Raw genomic sequence first — 16,097 nt, 5'->3', positions numbered from 1 at the left:
CGCCCTCTCAGAAGATACAATTAAGTAGAAGGTATGAAGATATCGTAGAATAGTGAAAAAGAAATTTTTTTGTAGAGAAATCAAGCTTGGGGAGTCCAGATATCTGCTCTAGGATTGGAGCGCTCCCAAAAACAGTACAAATGGGCGGACTGAGTTTTAAAACTGAAATGGAGGCAAAGGGAGGCGTGGCCAAGAGAGAAAAAACTCACTCAGTCCTAGGGCAGATAGACTGTGTTAACCCACGCTTGGACTCTCTAAGCAGTGCACTGGAGAACGACCGGAGAAGTAAGACAAAGGAGTCCCAGGTCCCTTGGGTCTGAGAAGGGTTGCTCACGAAGGACAGAGGGCGCAGGATGATCAAGCAAGGAGGGAGGAGAAATGGTTTGGTTACATATAAAGATTAATAAAAAAGAACTAAGTTATGATAATGGATATAGTCAAATAAAGGAGAGATAATGATAACAATGTATATATAGGCATGGGTACAACGTGGGGAAATTGGATGTAAATTGTAATCAGTGATTTGGAAAGGAAGATTAGAAACCTTTGTTACTAAATGTTATTGATGTTTAGCTAGAATAGGCCTTAAGGAATAGTGTTATTGGGATACTAGAAATAGTAAATGAGATGCCAGTATGTGGTTATGTCTTGAGTTTTGGTATGTTTTATGATGGACATTTAAACAATTATAGTCAAATGAGAATGGGAGATGATGGTAATACGTACAAATATATTTGATTTAAAATACTAGAATTAATATGAATCACTGTGAAAGAAATGCACAAAGTTTTTTTGTAACCAACTGATACACTTTCTACAGTATGTAAAGAAAGAGGAATTTTTGTGTGTTTGTTCTGAAAACTAAAAATAAACTTTTAATTAAAAAAAGCAGGGAGGGAGGAGAGGACAGGCAACAATAGCAATAGCAATAAGTTAGACTTTTATATAAGTCTAACAGCAGTTAGACTTATATACCGCTTCATAGGGCTTACAGCCCTCTCTAAGCGGTTTACAGAGTCAGCATATCGCCCCCACAGTCTGGGTCCTCATTTCACCCACCTTGGAAGGATGGAAGGCTGAATCAACCTTGAGCTGGTGAGATTAGAACCGCTGAACTGCAGATAACAGTCAGCTAAAGTGGCCTGCAGTACTGCACCCTAACCACTGCGCCACCTCGGCTCTAAGACACAGAGGAGAGGAGAGGAGCTCCAGAGACGAGCAATCCACCCCCACCAATCTTGAGAATGGAGTGGTGGGATCAGCGCAGGGCGACCTGATAACTTGGGTGCCCTGCCCCTCTTTAGAAGGGTCTCCTGGGGAATGAGATTTAAAGACACCCCAGGAACAAGTGTTGCCTTTTTCCAGTCCCACATGCTGTTACCAACGTCTTGATACTTTATTATGCCTTGCCTTGCTTGGCTATGTGCAAGTTCGCAGTGACAGAGTTCTGCTCTGGGTTGTGCTGTAGTCCCAGTGACCTCTTCCTGTGATAAGGAGTCCTTGGAACCAAATTCCCTGAACTGTGGTTGCTCTCAGAACTGTGTTCCTCTCTGGACTAATTGCAGCCAGGAACTATTGGAGGTGGGCTAGGGTTAAGTTTAGAACTTTGCTCCTGGACTTGCAGTGAATGGTGGGACTTTTGGGGGAAAGTTGGAGCAATAAAAGTTCCGGCTCTGTTGCTACCATGCCCAGCCCCAGGTCATCACACAGCACAACAGAACACAAAGTTAAAGTTGCTAGTTGCTAGTTTCTGGGCAAGATTTAACTTGTACATATTTTAACATAATTGTTATGCTGTGTAGTATGCCTTATTTTAATTCTGATGTTTCTGACACAAATATTTTGCTTGGCAGAAGCTGAGGTAAGTAACAGGAGGTTATCCCGTTTAAGACAATGTTTCAAATCCAACTTCAGGATCTCATTGTGGACATGTCACAAGATACTTAGAAACTATTAAAGTTAAATTTATTTTCTTCTTCCGTAAAAGAAATTTGTGGAAGGTTCTTACTTCTATACGTAATTTGCATTCTAAGTACTCTGTGCTGTAGACTTACCACACTTCTTACACTGGATTCCAATACTTTAGCAACAAATGGCACAACATACAGCAATTCCTGCTGTCCTTTTACATAAGCTTCTAGCAGCAAAGATTTGACATCCAAGTCCTAAAATAAACAAATGATGAAGACAATGTCAGAAGCTAAATTGGTTTCTTTTACATATTTCATTTATTCTTTATATGTGCTGTGTTTGTAGGTCAATGCAGAAACCAGGGAACAAGAAAATATGCAAGGATCCTCACTGTGTGCAAGATGGGCTTATTCTTTGCCAGTGTTATCATCCCCAGCCAGTGACCCAGGTTCTTCAGCAACGAACGGTCTGAGAAGTTGGCAGCAGCTTTATCCGATGTAAGCAACACCTACGTTTTTTCCAACATAAGAGAGAGCTTTTGTCAACAAGGAGTGTAAATATGACATGATAGCAAAACTCTTCTGGGAATGCTCAAGCTATTCAGCATACTGTCTGATAAAGATTACAGCCTCAGCTCACTTCTTTGACACACGGGGGCCATTCTGTGGCTTCTTGACCTGCGAATACATTACTCATAAGGACAATATCTGGGATTCCCATTTAACAAAAACATTCTGCACTTCATGTGATTGACACAATGGAAGGCCTTTGTTAATTAATGGAGCATAAATTGACTCCTTTGGTTTTCTCCATTTTCCAGTGTACATTATAAACAATGCCTTGTATGTCTTGCCATTTTCTAAAGCCATCTTGAACATCTGAGATCTGTTTTTCTTTTTGTGTAGGCCTCTAATTTGCATTGGATGGAGCTGATAACACCTTATTATAAACAGAAAAATAATGAAGGAGGGAGGAGTTATGTATGTTACATTACATAATCATGAGGAGTGGTTTGCTCACTTTAAATTAATGCACTCAATATCTGTTACACAATTGATCTACTCTTGCAAAGCGCAAGGATGAAAATATGACTGTGTATGGCACCCACCTTGATATTTCTGTATGTTTCATTCAAAACCATTTTATTAAATTCTGGATTTTTAAGAGTGTCAAGGAAATTTGAATAAAGACTATGGAAGTTTGGCTCAATGCTAACTCTCTTCATCACGAGATATTGTGAAACCCAAGGCATGAATTCTTCTTTCACCGTTTCCTTCAGTTCCTCAACCTGGCTCCATAAACAAAAAAGGAACAGAAAGGGATTAATGAAGTAATAGGACTGGAAATGATTCCGTAACTCATATAGATGAGGGATTATAAAGATCTGAAATAAAACAATAACTGCTGAAAATTTTAAGTTGCCAAAATGTGTATTCTGTTTTGAATAAATTGCTCAAATACAAATTATACTACGGTATTTAAATGCTGCAAGTTTTCTTTTGAAAAACATTAAAATTTGTGGCACCTTGGTCTTTCCAAAAAGCCCCTTAGAACAATTGTGTTACTAAACACATATTTGCTTATGCACACCGATAGAATGAAGGTTTACAAAACAAAAACTTTAAAAACTCATCAATTGCAAATAAAATTGTTTTACAGGAAGCTGGCCTAAGATAACCTTTAACATCTTAAAATATATGGATATGTGGGAAAATAACAAGTGCAACGTTGAAGAAGTTCCAGATTTACATTTCAAAGACTGCTACATCAATATAACCATATTTAAACATTCCCAGGAAGAAACAGAAGAGTGGTGGAAAAAGAAAGCCTTCACGTATGCAAACAATATCAGGTCAGTTAGTCACTCCTTTTTTTGTATGTGACTATAACACAGGAAGTCTCTCTATACTCCCCTCCAAATCAGAGTTAAATTTGTACAATATTTACCTTCTGAGTCATGTTGGATTGAGACAAATTATTAAAGATAAAAGCAATCTTTTCTTGAACATTTTCAGGAGGTTCTACAATCCTCTCTGTTTGATCAGTGGCTACTAGCAGAGTATCAATGTTGGTTGTATTAATAGAAGGCTGCAAAAGACAAATCACATGAGTTAATGAATATGAGTTAATTTAATTAGGAATGCATTCACAGGCATTCTTAGATAACAGGAAGTCCCTGTTATCTAAGATACGATACAAAATGATACGATCCAGAGAGGCCTTGATGCCACACTCTACCGTGGCGAACAGAAACTAAAATCCTCCCTTGGAGAACCAACAATAAATGAAGTTTGCTAGATTCATGCAATGTAGCTGTTTAAGAGAAGCCTTTCTACATCCCAATGAAAGCAATAATCAAGAAGTCCAGTCAGATCTTCCTTGGCTTAACTGCTGTTATCTCTGGTTGTGCACAAAGACATGGAATGAGCTGATCATGGGAATCAATTCCTCTCATGGCCAGATTCCCTGGGAAGGGGGGGGGGAGACAACGATGATAGAGGGACACTTTAACCTGAAGAATTTCCATCCTTGTTTTAAAGCAAGACAACTGATAAGATATTTGAAGAGCTGCAAAGCAAAAAGGCAGGCAGAGAGCAGAATGTAGGCAATAATTGGTATAAGTAATACAATTGAGTTAATTATATACAGGGAGTCCTTAACTTACAACCACAACTGAGACCACTTTCTACTGCAAGGTAGCTATTAAGTGAATCACATCTGATTTTATGACTTATTTTGCCTTGATTGTTAAGCAAATCACTGCAGTTGTTAAGTGAATCACTAAGATCATTAAACGAATTCAGCTTTCCCCATTGCCTTTGTCCGTCAGAAGCCAGCTGGGAAAGTTGCAAAAGGAAGTCACATTTGGATTGTGTGACATGGGCATGCTGTCACGGTGGTAAGGACTGATTATAAATGGAGGACTACCTGAAAGGCATTAAATACAGCAAAGCAACTTGGCTGTTTGACTATGTCCTTATTTAAGGACCAAAGTTTTTGGTTTCAAATGACAAATTAAACAATTACATTCATTCATCCCAAACCTCCTTCATGTGCTTCCTGCTAGATGCATGGAAGCAAAGACTTACTGGCACATCTTTCTTGAAGCTGACTCGACCCACAGGCGCAATGGCTGTCTTTGCCACAGTGCTGGTGGTGGTGGCGGTGGTGACTACAGTGCTAACCTGGCCGGCGAGAGGCGTCTTTGCTGGGGCCTGGGCCTGGGCCTGAGCCTGGGCCAGGGCAATACTTCCAGGGGTGGTGATGGACCCCTGCATCTTCACAGGAGGATCTCTTGATTGCTGTCCATATTCAATGTACTTCAACAGACAAGGAAAGGTTGTTAAAATTCATAAACAACAATCCTTAATCCTAGAAGCCCTTGCAAAAATTTCTAATCTTGATACGTGACTAAATAAAAGTTATTTTATTTCACGCATAACATCTACAGAGATCATGCAATCACTGATATACAAATTTGGTTTAAATGAAGTTTCAGCAAATACATAAATTTGTCTCAAACTACCAGCAGGAATATTGAAGTTTGCAAATACTAGAGGGAAGTTCTTGCATATTTCAAGAAAGCAAACAAAGAATCCAGGGGAAAAGCATTCTAAATCAAACAGCCTTGAAAAAAAACCCCAAAGGTTTCTGTAATGACTTAAGAAGCCAACTTCCATTTTGAACAAATAATGAATACAGAAATTCTGAAGTAATAGCATAATCTTTATAGTTGACCATATGTTTTTAATCCCAGGTAAAAAAAGTACAATAAGACTACTTCATACAGAAACCCTTCCAACTGGCATAAGATTAATGCAGAGGTCCTAAACCTTTTGGGCTTGTAGTATTACAAGACCATCAAAAACTTAACTCCCCTGTTCTTCTTCTGGGCAACAGGCATTTGTTCCACCCCTTTCATAATTCTTTATAAAACATCTGGCAAAAATTAGAAGGAGTTCAAGTAACTATAATACACTGAGAGTTAAAGCTACAGCAATTTTCCATGCAGAAACTTGTTTTCCTTCCCTTAAATGATGAGAGATTGTTGCAAAGAATTTTTACAATTCCTTACATGCCCCTTTGTGTTACTGAACACAAGCATAATTTGTTTCATATTGCTTTACTCCCCTTATTGATTTACTTTCCATAAATTTGTTAATACACACCTCCTGCAGGTGATGAGGGAACTGTATAAAGTGACTAATAGAAGCCAGGTGCTGACAATACTGAGGGTAGTCCTTCAATCTGTCAATAAAATTAGCTATTAGTAGTAGGAAATAAACAGTCTGAGCCACAACTATTAACACAATATAGAAACAGTTAATATTTGCAAAAACAGCCATGCCATTGCCTCATGAATGTTTTGCTTCTGATCAGCAATTAAAAATAACCCGAGAGGGAAAGTCAAGGAGGGAAGTGACAAAAGCAGTATTGTAGCATTGCGACACAAGGTCTCCACCTTCGGTATATGCACCCTGATGTCCTATACATAAAGTCACATGACTGTGCAATAGTTAAACTCTGCTTTGATCATTTTGATGAAAGCATCAGATCCTGCAGACACCTTTGCCAACAATTACTTTAAAAAGACTGAGCTAATAGTTGTGACTACATGTTGCTAAGAAATAACCTATTGCAAACAAGCCAATTTATCAGGCAAAGGTTCATTTTTATAGCAAGGAAAATACAGCCACAGTAACAGATTTTCATATGTGACTGGAATCTTCAGCAAAGACCAACTCTGCAGAGATCATTTCCCCAAGAACTCTTATGGACAGAATATATTTCTTTTCATTTCAATATAACCAACAGTAAAATAATCCCGTGCTGTGGAGTGTCCAAGCCATACTGACCTTATAAATAGATAACTTTGGCATTCTTTTACTATGAGCACACTGGCCCACATTAAAAATGAAATTCTGTTGCCTGCTCTTAAAGGAAAGTATATATCTACTCACATATACACATGCTATATACATATATACCTGCACCACACATGCACGCACACACACCACATCCATTTTGAATACAAAGCTCACAAGATTAATGTTAAGTTTAATGGAATAAAACTGTAACTGAATCTAGTTGTTCTGCTTCCTCTCAGACGGTAACAAGGAAAACGGGTTGTGAAGAGGTGTAGTGTCCCAGAAAATCCTGCGGACTCTGCTCAAACAATGTTTATATGCTATGGCCTGGATAGAAGGAAGTGAACTACCAATTATCTTTTCTGCCATCCTCACCACTCTCCACCCCGCCTTCAATAATGCTTCCAAACCAGACAATAATGCAATATGACAGGATGCTCTCGATCGTTCCTATATAGAAAGTGGTAAGGACAGAGGAAGATGTTGTCTTATGCAATGCAGAAAATGCAGGCGCTGCTGTGCCTGCTTCACCAATATCTCACTGTCAAGCTAGTCTACTCTTGATGCTGTTAACCACCTCCACAGCTGAACCATTAATACATAGAGGTGTGTGGCTGTGGCTGTGCCTGCTTTTTCTGAAATTGATAATGATCTCTTTAGTTTTTTCTATGTTTTTTCTATGAGATGTTTTTGCTACACTAGTCCACTAAACCTTCTACCTCCTTGCCTGTTTGTCATCTTGAATAAGGCCCACTACTGTCATATCACCCGCAAACTTCACAATATGGTTGGCTCTAAACCTAGCACAACAGTCATGGGTCAATAAGATGAACAACAGCAGACTTAGCACACAGCCCTAGGAGACCTGTGTTGAAGAAAATGGTGTTAGAAATATTAGTCCCAACTCGCACATACTGGGATCTATCAATAAGAAAATTAAGAATCCAGTTGCACAAAGGAGTATTAAAGCCTAAAAGGCTCAGTTTGTTTACAAGATGCTGAGAGATGATTGTTCTATATGCGCTGCAGGAGAATCCAAGGAATGTGTTAATTTCGGTCTGCTTGCCCAGAGACTGAATTGAAGAATTCTTGACCACGCCTCCTCCACTTGGCAGCTCAGTTTTTCAATGAAGACATGGCAGGTCCGAGAGATAAAACCACATAAGTTGAATTCTGGAACATCGGCACCTAGTTCTAGTAGAGAACATGGAACGAGCTGGTCTTCGGGTGGGGTCTTTCTCCTGTGCACTACTTGAAGAATCCAAGGAATGGGATATGCCCAAGCATAATGTCCTAAGGGCGGGATGTAGACCGGTCCAGGGTCCCAGAGTCCGAGTGAACCGCCTGGAATACCTGCTTTCCAAAAGAAGCATCAGCTGAAGCTGGGTCAAGCCACGGTTGTAGCTACACTCCTGGTGGAGTGAGCCGCAATGCAGCGTGGCAAAGGTCTGGCTTGGATCTTGTATGTTTTGGATATACAGGCCTTTAATTACTGACCTATGGTGGAAGAAGACACCTTCTGACTTATAGAGCCTGGCTGGAAAGCACTGAGTAAGGAGTCAGTCTTTCTGAAGGATGCTGTGTGCTTGACGTACTGCCGTAGGGGCCTCCGAACATCGAGGTGATGCCATTTCTGCTCGAGTGGATGTATTAGATGAGGACAGAAGTCAGGAAGTACAATTTCTTGGGCTCTATGAAACCACAAATTGACCTTTGTCAAGAAGGAAGTATCAAGTCATAGGACCACTCTGTCAGGGTGGAAAATGCAGAGGTCATCGCAGACCAAAAGGGCCGCCAGTTCAGAGATCCTTCTGGCCAAAGAAATGGCCACCAGAAAAACCACTTTAAAAGTCAGAAAGCAACTTTGATGGTACATATGGGCTTAAACGGAGCCAATGTAAGGGCCTAAAGAATGAAAGACAGGTCCCAAGACAGATAACAATGCACCACAGGTGGCCTAAGATTTGAAGCTACCCTCAAAAAGGCCGTACCCTAGGATGATGAGCCAGGGTGTGACTGGTCTTACTCGGAAAAAAAGTCGAAAGCACCGCCAATTGCCTTCTCAGAGTGTTGATCACCAGTCCCCTGCCTAGTCTGTCTTGCAGTAACTCCAACACCTGCGGAATAGAAGCAGTCCTTGGAATGATTCTATGGGGACGGCACCATTTGCAGAAGGCAGACCATGCTGCGTTGTAAATACACATGGTAGAGGGCCGCCTGGATGGTCTGGATGACCTGTCTAGAAAAGTTGTCCCGTTTCAGGATATCTCCTTCAAGTGCCAGACGGCCAATTGAAGCCACTGTGGCTCCCGGTGGAGTAGGACCCCATGGCTGAGGGATATTCTGTCGTCCAGGATTCTCCAGGATCTGGCAATGGAGAGACTGACCAGGTTGCCGTAACAAGAGCGACATGGCCAGTGGGGGAAACGAGCAATACTTCTGCCCTCTCCACCAGTATCTTGCGAATCACCCTCCGGATTAGCGGGAGAGGTGGAAAAGCGTACAACAGCCCGAGGCCAGGGACCACGAAGGGCGTTGATCCCTTCCGCCCTGGGAGTTGAAGAACCGTGGTAAGTGGGCATTCTCTAAGGCTCGTTGCCTGTGCTGGGCATCTTTATTGGCCACAGCAGCCTTGGACTTAGCCTTAGATCTGCCGGATGTGCCCCTTGTAGAGAGCCTTCCTACCCTGGCAAATGAGGTTGCCGGCAATGGTGAGCTTTCGGGAGAAACCTCTGCACCAGCCACGTGAGCAGTCATCCGATCTGCCATTGTTGTGAACTGATAGCCTCCCAGGGTGGTAGGGTAAATGCAAACCTGTAACTGACACCCTGTGATCCTAACTGCCAAGTTATAAAATGGCCACTCAGTGCGGTAACTCCGCTAGACAAGTCAGAGGTAGACACTGTGAGAAGATCGGCTGGAGAAAGATTGACTCTCAAGGCAAATGGAACCAACCATAACGGAAAAACAAAGCGAGATCGCAACCACGCTGTCGTTCTTGTTGTTGCCTTGCTTGAAATGCACTTTGGGGAGACAAAATGGTGGCTGCAACATGTAATAGGTTGTTTGGCACCAAAAAAAAGCTGGGAAATTCAAATTACAGGAAGCAAGACACAGCTGCAGCAAGGCACCACCAACGCAGACAGGTGACTCGAAGATGGCGCACCAAGCTTCAGAACACACCAAAAAAACACACGACGCACACTTTAGAGCCAGGAAGGACCCGAGAACAGCGTACCGATCTCTCAGCACCCGGGAAAAACAATTAGCAGTGAACGGGCTAGCCCAAGCGATCAGACAATAGCGCCCTGGCTGCAAAATCTGTCTATCCGGACCTGGAAATGAAAACGTGGTGGCGGTCATTTCTGGCAGACCGGGGAAAACCAGCAGTCTCACTTCAGCACCCCACTAACATCAGACAACTAGGCTAAATAGATAACCAGTGCACTGCAAAAATAATCCAATTCTTTGAAATATTGCCAACTGAGCTGGAGAAAACTTGATTACATCTCTCGGACCAGTCATGCCTTCATTGAAAAACTGAGCTGCCAAGTAGAGGAGACGTGGTCAAGATTTCTTCAATTCAGTTTCTGGGCAAGCAGACCGAAACTAACCCATTCCTTGGATTCTCCAAGCAGCACAGGAGAATGAGTGTTTCTTTCCTCTAAGTGTGCCAAGCTCAGATGGAGAACAGAAGAAATAGCATGCTCTGTAGAGTGATTTGGAGGGTAAGCAAAGTGAAGCAAGTCAAATGCTGGAGGGAGACTGGATACAATCAGCCTTCCAAAACATTCCATTATGATGGATGTACCTTTTTTTTGGAGTATAAGACACCTTAGTTTTTGAGGAGGAAAATAAGAAAAAAAAATTCTGCCTGTCTACCAGGTATTCATCTGGCTAGCGTCCTCAGCCTGGTCAGCTTCAGCACATTAGTTCACTGGTTGTGAGCTGTAGTTGGGGGTGATAAGCAAGTTTCAAAAGCACAGCTGATCATCGCAGAAATGGTCTTTCTCCTGTGGGCTGCTTGGAAAATCCAAGCATGGGATATGGCAAAGCATAGATTCGTAAGGACGGAAGCTAGATTGGTCCAGGGTCTCAGAATTGGAAAGAACCCTCTGCAGCACATGTGACCCGAATGAATCCAGTTTACAATGCTTGATGAATTGCGATGGGAATGACCAGGTTGCTGCCCTGCAGATCTCTACAACAGAAGGTTGCGTTGCCCAGGCTGCAGTGGTAGCTGCACTCTTGGTGGAGTGAGCTGTGATACGCCAAGGCCTGACCTGGGCTATGCACACCTTCAACCAGCGCACCACTGTGTTAGGTGTTATCTTCTGACCCATAAATGCTGGCTGAAAGGAAACAAACAATGATTTGGTCTTGCTAAAGGATGCTGTTCACTTGACATACCTACAGAGGGCCCTCCATACATTGATGTGGTGCGACCTTTTCTCTTGTGGATGTGTGAGCCGCGGATAGAAATCCGGGAGAATAATCTCCTGGGCCCTGTGAAATCATGAGTTGACTTTGGACAAGAAGGGTCTAGCTATAACACAACTCTGTTAGCATGGGAGATGCAGAGATCGTTGCGCAACGAAAGGGCCACCAGCTCCGAAATCCCCCTGACCAAGGTGATAGCCATAAGGAAGGTGGTTTTAAGAGTTAACAGTCAAAGGCTCATGGTGCATAATGGCTTGAACGGTGTGGAGGTGAGAGCCTGTAGCATGATGGACAATTCCCAAGTAGGGAAACGATGCACCACGGGTGACCTGTGATTCGCTGCCTCTTTCAGGAAACTGGGCACCCGTGGGTGGTGAGTAAGGGTATGGCCCTCCCCGTTCGAAAGAACCATAGACAAGGCAGTCAGCTGACAACGCAGAGTGTCAAGACCCTGTCTAACCCATCCTGCAAAAATTCCAACACCTGTGGAACTGAAGCAGGCCTGGGAACATGTCCAGAGAGGCACTATCTGCAAAATGCAGTCCAGGTGGCATTGTATATGCGTGTTGTGGAAGGTCTTCTGGCCGCCTGAATCGTGTGGATGACTCTCCTGGAGAAGTTGTCCCGCACTACAATATCCTTTTCAACTACCAGACGGCAAGTTGCAGTCACTGGGGTTCCAGATGGAGTAGGGCCCTCTGGCTGAGGGATATCCTGTCCTCCGGAATTCTCCAGGGCGTGGTGATTGAGAGATTGACCAGGTTGGCATACCAGGGGCGTCTGGGCGAGTGGGGAGAGACAAACAGGACCTCCGACCTCTCCGCAAGCACCTTCTGAATGACCCTCGGGATGAGAGGCAGAGGTGGGAAGCAAGCCCTGTAGCCAGGGACTGCAAAGAGTGTTGACGCCTTCTGCCCCCAGTATGGGAAACTTGTCGAAAAATCTTGGTAGGTGAGTGTTGTTGGGATGGTTAAACAGGTCCATGGTTGGCTGGCCAAACCTGTGAGACAGGTCCTAGAACAGATCCGGATGAAGATGCCATTCCGCGTGGTCCATTGTGGCCCTGCTCAGCCAATCCGCTTGCATGTTTGCAGTCGCGGAGATGTGCTCTGCTTTGATCGATAGAATGTGCGATTCCGCCCAGAGATGCAGCATCTCCGCCTCCCGCCTGAGGGACCTGGAGTGAGTTCCCCCCTGGTGATTGATATGAATCTTTATGGCCACGTTGTTGGTGACGATCAGGACGTGGCGCCCCGTCACTAGGTCCTGAAAGTTCTGAAGGGCGAGGCAGACGGCCAGGAGCTCTAGCCAGTTTATGTTGTTCGATAACTCCTCTGGGCTCCAGCACCCCTGAGCTAACAGAGATTGGGCATGGGCTCCCTACCCAAATAGACTGGCATCGGAGGTTACTGAAAGGACCGCTGTCTCACTGACCTCTGTGACTGCAGATGACTTACCAGCGATCGAATGCTGGAGCACCACTCCTGGGAAAGGTAGACCTCATAGACTTCGGAACTGATCACAGCCCCAAGGTGCAGTAGTAGACTGGTGGATGGCTGCAGATGACTCTTTTGTAGATTCACAGAGAACCTGTGTTGCTGGAGGACCTGTATTGTGGTGTGAAGGTCTCGACTTCCCTACGTGGGGGACGACTGTACTAATATGTCGTCAAGGTAACACTGTATCCTGATTGGCAACGATCATAGATATGCCACAACAGCTGCCAACAGCTTCGTGAAAGTCCTGGGGGCGATGACAGGCCAAATGGTAGAGCCCTGTACTGATAATGGCGCCCTGCAAAGTGGAATATCAGAAACTTTCTATGCGACTGATGGATGGGCACATGGAGATAAGCCTCCTTGATGACTACGGAAGTCTTCCAATCTCCCTGATGGATGCAGCCCAGGATAGATTGGAGGAACTACATCTTGAAGTGCTTGTACGCCAAGTGCACATTGAGCTTTTCAAAATCTAAACTGACTCTCCACCCGCCCAAGCTCTTCAGGATGAAAAATAGGATTGAGTAAAACCCCAATCCCTCTTGCCCCGATGGAACTGGTTCGATAGCGAGAATGTCCAACTGGTGTTGGATCTTGGTATCCATGACACCGTTCTTGACCTGGTACCTGGGTATCTGATGAAATGTCTCGGGGGAGTGGTGAGACATTCTAGAGTAAGGCCCAGCCTTACTGTCTGCAACACCCAAGCGTCCATGGTGGTCACCTCCCATTGGCTCCTGAAATGCCTTAACTGATTGCCAATGGGACGAACTGATTGGGAGTCACTTATATCTGCGAAAGGACTGGTTGCCAGACCCTCAAAATGGCCACCTAGCCTGAGGCTGTTGTTGTTCCCTGTCCCTATCACAAAATCTCAACCTGTCCTGGAATCTGTTGGGGGCTTGGGGGATATGACTGGTGATACTGGGGTGTATATGGGAAGCATTGAACCCCTTGTTTGCCAAAAGGACTGATGCCGAAAATAGAGTTGGGCCCTACGGTCTGTGTGAGAAAGAAAGTACCTTGCGCTTGTCCCTAGTCTCCTCTAGTGCTTCTCCAAACAGTGTGCCACCCTTGAAGGGCGCAGAGGCCACATGTCACTTAGAATGCATGTCCGCCTGCCAGGGGTGGAGCCACAGGAGACGATGAGACAAATTAAATGCTATTGCCCTAGAAATAAACTTAGCTGCATTGAGAGTAGCGTCAGATGAGAACGCCACAGCTGCCACCAAGTTGTTTATATCTTGGTGCAGATGGAGATTCTCAGGAGATATTCTGGCCTGCAATTGTCTGAGTCAAAGTAGGGGAGTCTTATTAAAAAAGGACGCTGCTGTAGCACTCAAAGCACCCAGGCAGCCACCTGATGCATCTTGTGAAGCATCATCTCTGCTTTGCGATCCTCCGATACATCTGATGGAACAATGGCCAATGAGGCCAGGGTACTGGGAGATTTACAGGTGAGATCTGAAGGACACCCTCCAAGTCTGGTCTGGAACTATAAAGTTTCTGATCATTACTGCTTGGAGGAATAGAACGCAGCTGGGCCCACTGTTTGTGAAAACATCCAGGAAGAGTTTGGCAGATGGTATGATCTCCTGTTCCAGAAATTGTTCCGTTAAGAGGCGTTCCATAGGATCCAACCCCATCGAGGTCCCAGCTGGGGTGGCAGAATCCCACATACTGGCTGTGGTCTTAGCTTTGTATAAAAGAGATTTAAACGAAGTGGGCTGGGGAGGGCAAAAACGAGCAAAGAACGACCTGTTTTTGCCCCCACCCCCAGCTTCCAGGAGCAATCTACAAAGCTTGGCATACCCCCCCCTTTTTTTTTGTTGCAAAAAACGAGGCATGCAGATGGTTTGGGAGGCCTGCAGAGTGCAAAAACATTACTCCGGTGCATCTTATAGTCTGAAAAATATGGTAAATGCACATGTGAACTGTATGTACTGGTATACTCTATCATTCAACCATTCAAAGGGAGCAGTATGTAGAACAGAGAATTATCATTAGTCATCATTTTAGCAAAGATTGAAAATCCTACAGCCAGGATCTTCAAATCAAATCTTGTACCTATGTCTGGGTTAGAAACATTACCTTCGTTCTAAAATGTGAAATCTTTTTATTAATCTAAATGTCTATTGGATGTATATATTTGTTATAGAATTCATCTAACAATCGCAATATGAAGTTTATTTTAAATATTCAATATATCACCAATTTTGTAAATCTAAATATACTGCTAAAGGGGATCTATATAAAGATTCCCTCAAACATTTCTGAAAAAAATTAACAAAGAAATAAAAAGATACCCACCTATTTTTAAATCTATCTAGTGCAGCAATTCCAAAATAGTACATTTTGGATGTAAAAGGCTTTCGTAAGGCTTCAAGCACGTAGCGCAGGGCCAGGCCCAGGGCCATATAGGTTACCAATCCCTTCTCAATTATCCCACCAAAGAGGCAGGCTGTTATGTGGAGCTCTTTATCAGGATATTGTGGGAAAAATCGATATTCTTCAAATAAATTCCTCAGCATACAGTTAAATACTTCTCGCTCCCGTTTAATGTTAGAGTCCTTAAATCTCTGTAGCATTTCTAACACCTGTAAGAAAATCAGAATGTTATAAAGAAAATTCATTTGTGCAGAGCCCTACATAAAATGTAAAGTTTTTTTAGTTAATCCAGCTAAAGTTTGGCTAGAGCTCACTGTAAACAAACTCATAAACATAACTTTCATTTGTTAAGCTTGTTATCACAAGATTTTAAAAATAATTATTACATTCTTTTAAGGAAGAAAATGTCAAGCTTGCCACAAGTTGACCTTGACTCCTGATGAGTTCATGGAACATTCAGTTAAAATTCAGTTATCTGACCATCTTTGTTTTTTCAAGACAACCCAGGTCAGCGGCCATCTGCTATGATATATTACAGTTATGTTTCTTAATACTGATGAATCACAAAATGAGTGTATTTTAAAGGGACTATAAAATGATTCAACTGATACTTTTAAGCCTTCCTGACATTTAAAGATAGAAAAATTCGGTGTCAGCCTCTATATCCTTGCTTGCTATCAGCTGCCATAGTAATGGGGAGGGAGGGGGTTTCAGTATTTGGGAGGGGAATTGTGCTGGAGGAGATATCTCAGGACGAGGAGGGAGTTTTGTTCTCACCATCTTCTGTGCATGCTGAATGGTCTTGTTTAGGCCTGGTCAAGGTCAACCGTCTCTGCATACCAGATGGATGAGGCCATCTGAAGATGCACCCCACATTACACCATTGGGGGCTGGAGATTGGACATATAGCTTGGGGTTGTTGGGGAGGTATTTGGGTAAACTTTTGATATGTACAATTCACGCCTTTAGCCCCAGAACTTGCTTTACTTTC

The 16,097-nt window shown here is 43.3% G+C and overlaps 1 protein-coding gene across 6 annotated transcripts in view; it reads right to left on the bottom strand.

Moving 5' to 3' along the window:
• The window catches only part of CNOT1 (CCR4-NOT transcription complex subunit 1), a 130,575-nt gene that overhangs the window by 52,723 nt on the left and 61,755 nt on the right, over positions 1-16,097 (bottom strand). For 5 of the 6 annotated variants that reach the window (XM_087729419.1, XM_087729415.1, XM_087729417.1 and 2 more), the window contains exons 21-27: positions 15,029-15,315; positions 6,081-6,159; positions 5,001-5,231; positions 3,859-3,999; positions 3,020-3,199; positions 2,303-2,419; positions 2,055-2,165 (exon numbers count right to left, since the gene is read on the bottom strand). In XM_087729419.1, the coding sequence (XP_087585545.1) occupies positions 2,055-2,165; positions 2,303-2,419; positions 3,020-3,199; positions 3,859-3,999; positions 5,001-5,231; positions 6,081-6,159; positions 15,029-15,315 (1,146 nt within the window). The remainder of the gene's footprint in view (positions 1-2,054; positions 2,166-2,302; positions 2,420-3,019; positions 3,200-3,858; positions 4,000-5,000; positions 5,232-6,080; positions 6,160-15,028; positions 15,316-16,097) is intronic. The other variant, XM_087729421.1, reaches the window with a different exon arrangement.

This window comes from Thamnophis sirtalis, unplaced genomic scaffold (genome assembly GCF_051295495.1).
Source record: "Thamnophis sirtalis isolate CommonGarterSnake01/CBP01778 unplaced genomic scaffold, rThaSir2_p1.2 scaffold_14, whole genome shotgun sequence".
In the NCBI taxonomy this organism is placed as follows: domain Eukaryota; kingdom Metazoa; phylum Chordata; class Lepidosauria; order Squamata; family Natricidae; genus Thamnophis; species Thamnophis sirtalis.
The sequence above is the reverse complement of the archived record's forward strand: the minus strand, read 5'-3'. Positions and strand labels throughout refer to the sequence as shown.